The sequence below is a fragment of the Sinocyclocheilus rhinocerous genome, unplaced genomic scaffold, assembly GCF_001515625.1.
Source record: "Sinocyclocheilus rhinocerous isolate Xijiao unplaced genomic scaffold, SAMN03320098_v1.1 scaffold278, whole genome shotgun sequence".
Lineage (NCBI taxonomy): Eukaryota > Metazoa > Chordata > Actinopteri > Cypriniformes > Cyprinidae > Sinocyclocheilus > Sinocyclocheilus rhinocerous.
In genome coordinates this window covers 1046473-1055305 of record NW_015664178.1, presented here as the reverse complement: position 1 = coordinate 1055305, position 8833 = coordinate 1046473, and the positions used below count along the sequence as shown (strand labels likewise).

General features: G+C 37.6%; 1 protein-coding gene across 1 annotated transcript in view; it reads left to right on the top strand.

The window, feature by feature from the left end:
* Positions 1-1268: 1268 nt before the first annotated feature.
* The window catches only part of LOC107729642 (collagen alpha-1(XI) chain-like), a 91955-nt gene continuing 84390 nt past the window's right edge, over positions 1269-8833 (top strand). Inside the window, exons 1-2 of the mRNA XM_016540277.1 lie at positions 1269-1567; positions 6128-6292. Of these exons, the coding sequence (XP_016395763.1) occupies positions 1447-1567; positions 6128-6292 (286 nt within the window). The 5' untranslated portion in view covers positions 1269-1446. The remainder of the gene's footprint in view (positions 1568-6127; positions 6293-8833) is intronic.

Below are 8833 nucleotides of genomic sequence, written 5' to 3'. Positions count from 1 at the left end.
TCTCAAAGCTGATTGTTCATTTTATTCATAGCTGATAAACTAATTAGCGTATATGATTAATTTGCTAGTTCATAAATTACATAACGTTGAACAATTCCATTTCAAACAAACATGCCATTCAGTATTAGTATGGCAAATTTGAATTTGAAATGATCATGGGATTTTTATTGATCACATCTGACAGAGAAATTTCCTGTAAAAGAAAGAGATGCCAGTTTTCCAAAAACTGAAAGAATTCTGGTGCATGTTAAAAGAAGTGTACAATTATTTTATTCATAATTGTGTTTGTTTGATTCAGATTTTTAGTCATTATGGGATTAATTAATTTAGCTGCCTTTGCATTCCAGAGAGTGGAGGGATCAAACTGGGAAACGTGAAGGCCTGTCAGTCTTTCTTAGCCCCTCCCACTCAACCTCCACATGCACTCTTGAAGAATAAACATCTGCAAAACATAAGGTGTTTTCGTTTGATTACATTCTTGTTTTTTATATTTTCCCCTGCGTATTGACATTCAAAACCAAGATATTTTGTATTTCTAAGTAGGTTCTACGCAAATTAAAAACAAAACTTATTGATGGAATCATCCGGAAATATTATTACACGACGCTCTGGAATACTTGATTCTGATTGGTCAGTCGCTGCAATAAGCGGTCAAATATTTCTGAATAATGGCCGTTGTCCTGGGAAACTCTCTATAACTGATCGCTCATCCAGGATCCCATGTTCGTGTCCAGTCTCTCTTTAAAAAGCCATGAACTGGAAAATGTGCGGTTTTTCGGTCATTGTCAGTGATAATAATTGCCTAATAATAAATAAAAACTGACCTGTTTGCCATTTTGGAGGTTATTGGGATAATGTCGCCTAAACAAAATACAAAACTATGTGAGTATAAACATTAAAGTTATAATACAATTTTCCACTGTTTTGTTGGTGATGCAAATATGCGTAATATGCCATAATCCGAAACCTAGCAAACATTTGGGATTGCTTGCATGCGCTCTCTCTCTCTCTCTCTCGCTCTCTCTCTCTCTCTCTCATTCCCAGGCTACTCCAGGGAAAATTCTACCGGCGTTCATGGGGGACGCGCAAGAGGGCAACAAGGGGAGGCTTTGGAAACTGATGGGTGGATCCCTAGCCAATTTTCAAGCCTCGTGATTTGCTAATCGGGGTATGTTTCCCTTGTCATTTTCCTGTAATCCAGGGTCTGGGTCCAGCCCTCTTGACGGTGAGGCGGTCGAGCGCTCCGCGTCTCATTTTGATTAAAGCCCGAATCCCTTCAGTCTGAAGGCTGGGCGCAAGGAAAGGACGATCGAAGGGGGCCCGGCGAGACAAAATACCCTTCACCTATGGCTGTTTAGAGCAGATCGGGCACATTTGGGATTGTAGAAGGGACATCATTTTCAAATAAACAGAGGTCGCCTTGTGCACATTTGTGGGCGCCCGACCATGGAGAGGCCAAGGTGGTCCCCAATGTGGAAAACGAAAAGGTGGCTTTTGGATTCCACTGTTTTCAAATTCATCACAGTTTCCCTCGTCCTGGTTCTGCAGGCTCCAAATGTCAGAGCAGGTAAGGAAAGATAGACTTCCGAACTTTTGATGAAGTTGTAGGGACTGTCAGACAGGAGATGCGCATTTGCGCCTGCGGATTTTTACGCGTTTGATTTAGACAGGTGATCGCAGATCTGTATCCCGTATATGTGTGTGTGCTGCAAGATACAATATTACTAGCGCCCAAATATTTATTTAACATCATAATATTAAAATGAAGAAGAGTATGTGGAGTTCTTTAAAAATTAAACCCACTATTTCCCCAAAATATAGTTCAGTATACATTTAATAATGCAAATGTATGTAACATATAACAGATAAAGATAAATCAGGCTTTGCATATCTACATTATCTGCATAACATGATCACAATGTTATACAAAAAATCATGTACTTTGAAGCAGTTAGTAGTGAAAGTATGCACTTATTTACCAACAAGTAGACTTTGCGCACGACTTGGTTGCTCGCCCTCTGTCCATTTAATTTGCATATACTTTTATAAAAAAAAAACATGCAATTTTATTTTGTTTATGTATATTTTCTACTCTAATACAATCTATGGGAGGGTAGGCAGGAGGAATGTGTCAAGAGAGTGTCATTGAGAGACAGTTTAGGATTAACTTCGGGGGGAAAAAAGCTCTTTGTTTGAACCTGTGGTCCGTTAGGTGTGTGTGGACACGGTTAGCAGGGTGGAATTCCTCAGGGTTTTACATCCATGCCTTACATTTAGGAAAAGAAAATGGAAAAATATCTGCTTGAATAGTGTGATTCTAGGGATGCGATTGTGAGCCAAAGTATGTGTATTCAAAGAGAGCTAAATTAATAAGGAGATTGTCAGTAATTGATGTATGCTCATAAGACTTAAGTGTTCTGGCCACATTTGTGGGATTTTTAAATCTTAAAATCTTTAATTATGATAGGAATTTGATTTATAGTAATGAGACCTGGGAGGTCCAATTAACAATGGGCGTGACTGATCTACTGATCATAAGTGCAACAAGTAATTTGATTATGAATACATATACAGTACATATGTATAGTGTTTTCTTCTTCTTCTAAATTTACATATAATATAGATTTTTTAGCATTTTTTTGTGTCAAAGCAGTTTAGCACCGCAATAGAGGTTTCCACCGGGTATTGAATTAGCATAGATCACAGTGGGTTACAGTCAAAATCACCCTTTCCCCATTCACCCCTAGTTCCACCATAGCCCAAGCAGGGGCTTTTGCAACACTGTGACTCCCATGTCTCCCAGTCCTCATGATGAGTTTCCCAGTGGGAATGCTTCTTTACTAAGTGCCTTCCCGTTATTTGATGACTGTCCTCTCTGCTCATCCCTATTATTTTGGAGGCTTCAAAGGGCCCGGAGCCATACAGGGGCCCCAGCCTGGTCTTATGATAGGTCTCGCTCATCCTTACAGGAACAAATGTCCTTGCAAAATTGAATTAGGCATTTATGTTGTTCAGAAATTACAGATGTAAATAAGATCATATATTGTTGTTGTTCTTATTTGCCACATTTCCTAAGGCTGCTTGAATATGACCAAAATGTGTGAGCGATACGGGCTTAATAACCCACTTTTGTCTATCAAAGCTGATAATGAATCTTAAAATGTATTAATGCCATTTGACTTCTGAAGCTATACGCGTTACATCCCTTGCGGTTTGTGGCATGTGAAGGCATTTCTGTCGGGTGCCCTCTTGAGCTGGCAGTGTACTGACATGTTTTCTCAGCCCCTGGGGCTGAGGAACCTCAGATGTGCATTCCTTCAGACAATGCACACATTTCAGCCATCTTTGCTTACTCTTATGGTAGACAGTGCGGATCAGGTCTCAAGAACATTTAGGCTACATTCACGAGTCATGCCTTTGTGACAAAACTCTATGCATGTTTGTTGGCTAGAAATGTGGTTCAGTTCAGAAATGTTAATTGCATGCAGTTTGACCAAAAAAAAGTTCCAGAACAGTCTGGAAAAAACACAAAAAACAGTCTCATGTTGTTCAAAACCTGTATGAATTTTTTGTTTTTCGTGGAACACAAAAGGAGATATTTATATTTTTTTGTGAAAGCCCCAGCTGCTCTTTTCCATACAATAAAAGTGAATGACATGTGCATAAATTTAGTCTTTGTATTAAGACTAACTAGCAGATTCAAATTAGACCAATCTATGTTTTATGTAACTGACTTAAAGTTATGAGAAAAAAAAGTATGCAGCCTGTCTGGTCCTTATCCACTTTCATTCTGCTTCCTTAAGGGTTCCTCGCAAGAAAAAGTGTTTGGAGCAACATGTGGGAGACCAAGTGTAACAAAATGTTTATTTTTGGCTGAACTGTCCATACTGGAATATGAGGTGAACTGAACAGTATTCTTGGGAAGCAGATGGTTGAAAGGTTTTATTGTTCTTTGATGTTTCTCTACAGTCGTGAAAGGGGGGGAAAGACATGGGGAAAATTTTTTTTGCAAAAAAATTCCATCAGTGAGGTTGCCTCACGGAGAGCCTGTGGCATAATGTGGTCTTGTTCAAGAGGGGAGAGCGAGGGGATAAGGGGGAGAAAGAGAGAGATAGTGGATGAAAAAGAGAGAGAGAGAGAGACATTCTGACTGAATTCATTATTAGAGTCTCAAGGAGCAGCAAGTAAAAAGGTCTCCAGCTTTTTCCATTCAATATCACCCTAAAACAAATTCAAAAATGATTCTGAATGTATTTCACTGGACGCAATGAAAGCGTATCCATCAGGACATCAGTTATTTTAATGCTACATTTGTGTCTTCCTCTTACCATAATAATAGAACTTTAATTATGGTAACAAAGCAAATTATAGAACTTCCTGTAGAAAAAGCCCCTCCCACTTTTGGGTGTTCCATAGAATCAAATAATGGCTGGTTTATGATCTTGATGATGTACAACTCTCTCCCTCTCAGTTAGTACCTCCTTCCACATTCACACCCGATGTCTAATCAACCTTCTCTCCCAAACACAAACACACAGACACACACACACACACACACACACACACCAGTCTGTCTAATGCAAAGCATGACAGTGAAAATGATCAGTGTGTGTGTTTGCACAGCAGTCTGGTTAAAATCACACCAGGTCATCAGCTGCGCTTTCCTAATTATGGCTCATTCTCAGTTGGTTTTCCAAAGGATTTAGGAGTATTGACATTTTTTTTTGGCACTTGCATGGCAAAAGGTCAGACTCAGGCTACAGCACCACATCTGGAATATATGAGGCCTGAGGTTACGGAGAACGTCTCCAGAAGATCCCTCACAACAACTCTCCTCCTCAGCTCTGTCATTGTATTGGTTGAGGTTTTCCTTTTGTCTAGCTTGTATGTTCGGTGTAAAGCTCAGATTGAGTCTCTCAGATATAGTGGGAGATCATTTCATTCAGCACAAAGAACCAGCAGAAGAATGGTTTGTCGGCATTGCTTTTTAAAGCTTTAAATGGGGTGGTAAATGTTTTCTCAGCAGCGGGAATGCCTCAGCATCTTTATTACAGCGTTTTAGACCTCCCTCAGATGAGTCCAGCCTTTTGTGACATAGCAGCCCTTTATTTTTGGTGGTTTCAACATTCAGTTTTATGTGGTAGATGCCAAAGTCTACTCAAGTCCCAGAAGACACATATGGCACTGTTGGTAGACTCTGGATAACACCCAAGAGCCAAATATGTGCCATATATTCACAGTGAATCACAAAGAAACTCTTCTCAATGGTGCTTTCTAAGGTTTTGAGTTCTTCAGTGAAGTTCCAGGGTGATCCGGGGTGAACAGTGTTTGTCTTTCATCTTGCTTCGTTAACCATAGCGAAACCGTTTGTAGAGAAAGGAAAAAATGAAATCGCATCATATGACCCCTTTAACCCAGCTGTTGCTGAAGTATCTTCCAAAGAGTTGAAGATGGAATCGGGTATTTTACAACAAGGGTCAAATCTCATAGGAATGAAGACCAGTGATTTGAGTTTGGTCATATAGCCAAGTAAAACAAATACTGGCCTCTTTTTTGTGGTTGTGGGACATAAAACAATGTTAAATTTGATACACTCTCTCTGGTCATTAAACTTACCGTCCACAACCTATTATATGGCTAACCAACTAGAGATACTTCATTAAGGTAATCATTAACTGAAATATAACCAGCAGAATCTTAAAAATTAAGAAGCTGTTTTATATTTGATCCTAGATTTGTTTTTGATATCATATCATAATTGCAGTATATAAATATTTTTTTATAATAGTAAATATCAACAATATTTATATATGGTAAACAATAGTAAAATAATTGTAAATATATAGTATTTAGATTATCCTAAATAAGTTTTGTTGAGTCTTCAAATGTTGCTTGCATATTTATTACTGTATATTAGTTATTGTTTATCTAGATGTAAGAAACGTTTGTCATTCTGTTGAAGTTTAACTTAAAAACATGAAAACACATTTCTCAATTTATCTAGGAGTTCAATATATTTTTTAAAAAGTATAAGTATTATTATATTTAAAAAAAAATGTTTATCTGCTAAACAATTAATGCATTTCTTCTTATTTATTTATTAACATTTGTAATATTTTTTCTACAGCAGAACCTGTGGATGTCCTAAAAGTATTAGAAATTCACACTATCCCAGAAGGAGTACAGAAAACTTCAGGATTTTGCACAAACCGAAGAGCATCACAGCCGGACACAGCCTACAAAATAGGCAAGAATGCCCAGATCAGTGCCCCAACCAAGCAGCTTTTCCCAGGTAAGCTGAACCCCATGAGCATGTTTCCACATCCTGCCTACATTTAGCTGCATTTAAATGTGCCCTTTGTTGTGGTTGCCAAGGCTTTTGACAGCAGATGCCATCCCTGATTGTGCAGGGCCATGTTTCACTCAGACGCTTGTATTGTTAAGCGACAGGAGAACTTGGATGAAATCTCTTGACCACAGCGTGGCTTGTCTGCTGAGTTGCATAAGAAATGAACAGAAACTTTTAAAGCGATAGTTCACTCAAAAATGAAAATTCTGTCATTTACACACCCTCATGTCATTCCAAATTACTTCGTGCAACACAAAAGAAGATGTTTTGCAGAATGTCAAAGCTGCTCTTTTATGTACAAATAAAAATTAATCAATGAACCAATCAAACCCCAATAAAAATACCCCATACAAATTGTGTACCATATTCTAAGTCCTCTGAGTTTTTATGATAGGTTTGAGATGCATTATGTAATCGGAAAGTGGTTATAATGTTGCAAATGTTTCTTTATATGGTTGAAAACAGATGCATGTTTATTAATGTATGTTAATATCTGTTTAGCATATATAATGCCATATATCTGGGTCCGTATTTATCAAGCTTCTCAAAGTGCCATTTTTGTCTTAAGTGCTGAGAATTCATTAAATTTACTCCTACTTTCAAACTTAAAGGGTTAGTTCACCCAAAAATAAAAAATTAGGCTGTGTTTTACTCACCCCAGAGTCATCCTAGGTGTATATGACTTTCTTCTTTCAGACAAATCCAGTCGCGGCTCCGGGGGGTGAATAAAGGCCTCCTGTAGTGAATCGATGCGTTTTTGTAAGAAAAATATCCATATTCAAAGCGTAATAATCACTTTAATGTAGCTTGCGCCAACAGTTGTACACGGAAGCAGCTCCGGGCGGACAACGTATGAGTTCAGCCTTGCGCATGCTTGTCTCGTGAAAACCAACGTTTGTTTACAGGATCAAAGTAAGTAAAGTTTCCTTACTTTAGCAATAACTCCGACTGGATTCGTCTGAAAGAAGAAAGTCATATACACCTAGGATGGCTCTGGGGTGAGTAAAACACAGCCTAATTTTCATTTTTGGGTGAACTAACCCTTTAAGTATAAAAGCAAGTTATCAAATTTCTTAAAGCTAAGAATCACTCTTACTCTCGCAGTTATTTAAGACAGCTCGAGAGGTTTCTCAAGTGGTTAGGAGTTGCCAGTAGGGGCTTGTGATGGCGCTGAGGAGACAGATATGTGCGCGAATCTTTCAGGAGAGGAAGAATGTTCTTGAAATGTTTTCGACGATGAGCAGTTAATCAAACAGTTTCATTTCCTTAGTTATTCAAACAGAAAACGAGCAAAGAATATTTACATTACCAAAGAACATCATAACTGACTTCAGTCTAGCTCGAGTATTATGCTCTTTAAAAACACTCCCGTTATAATTAGTGAAGCTATCTACACTGTAACATGAATAAATCTCTTACCCCTTATTTACACTGCACACGTCTGCGGCACGTTACGGCTCCGACATGGCCATCGGAGCTGATCACGGCTACTCACCAGCCGCGCCTAAATTTTAAACCCTAAATTGAAGGTTGTGATGACGATACATTCATAATGTATTCTCTTGAAAATTATTTATTGTCAAAGGTGTGTTGAATGTAAACTCCTACTAGGAATTTAACCATTCAATGTGAATTTATCGGAGAATATTCTTAAATAACGAAATCTATTCAGTGATTGGTCCATGCGTATTTCGTCATCCAAAATCCCGTTTGTGGCGCAGCAAAGTGTCGTGAATCAACTCTAAGACTGACACTTAAGATTTAGTCCTACACTTTGCTTAAATTACGACTGAGATGCTTGATAACTAACTTTTAAGCGCTGCTTTGAGCCAAGAAGTTTTTTACACTCAAGTCAATTCTTAGCAGCGTTTTTGAGAGTAATTCTCAGAGGCTTGATAAATACGGGCCCAGGTGTTTATTATCAAGTTGTTTGCATAGCTCCTTTTTAGGATATTAAAGGTCTGATAAATTACATCTGATAAAATATGCCTGTATTACGTCTGATAAATTGTATAAAATGTCAAATCATATTTTAATGTTTTTCTCATTTTGTGCCATTAATGGCCTTTTTAAAAAGTTAAACAAAGCATATGCACTAATAAAGCAACTAATTAAAGAACTGCATGAATTAAACTGCTTTATTAAAGCAATAAAATGCATTATGGATGACAAAGGAATCAGTTTAAATGTAATATAAAAATAAAAAAATAAATCACTTGTCAACCTGACAAATATATAGAAAGATTTACAGTTTTTTTCCAATTGCTAACATCCCTTTGTCCAATCTGTAGTCACATTTTCAAAACTCTATACAAAATTAGCACAACATTTGTCTGTTGTGACCATACCATTAACACAATTTGTGTTGTTTTCACACAATTTTCAGTCAATTAACACGTTTCTAAAATGCTTAAGTTTTCTTTTCACACAAGATTACCCCATACCAAAATCATGGATCTTCTTATCCTTCTTTTTTTTTTTTTT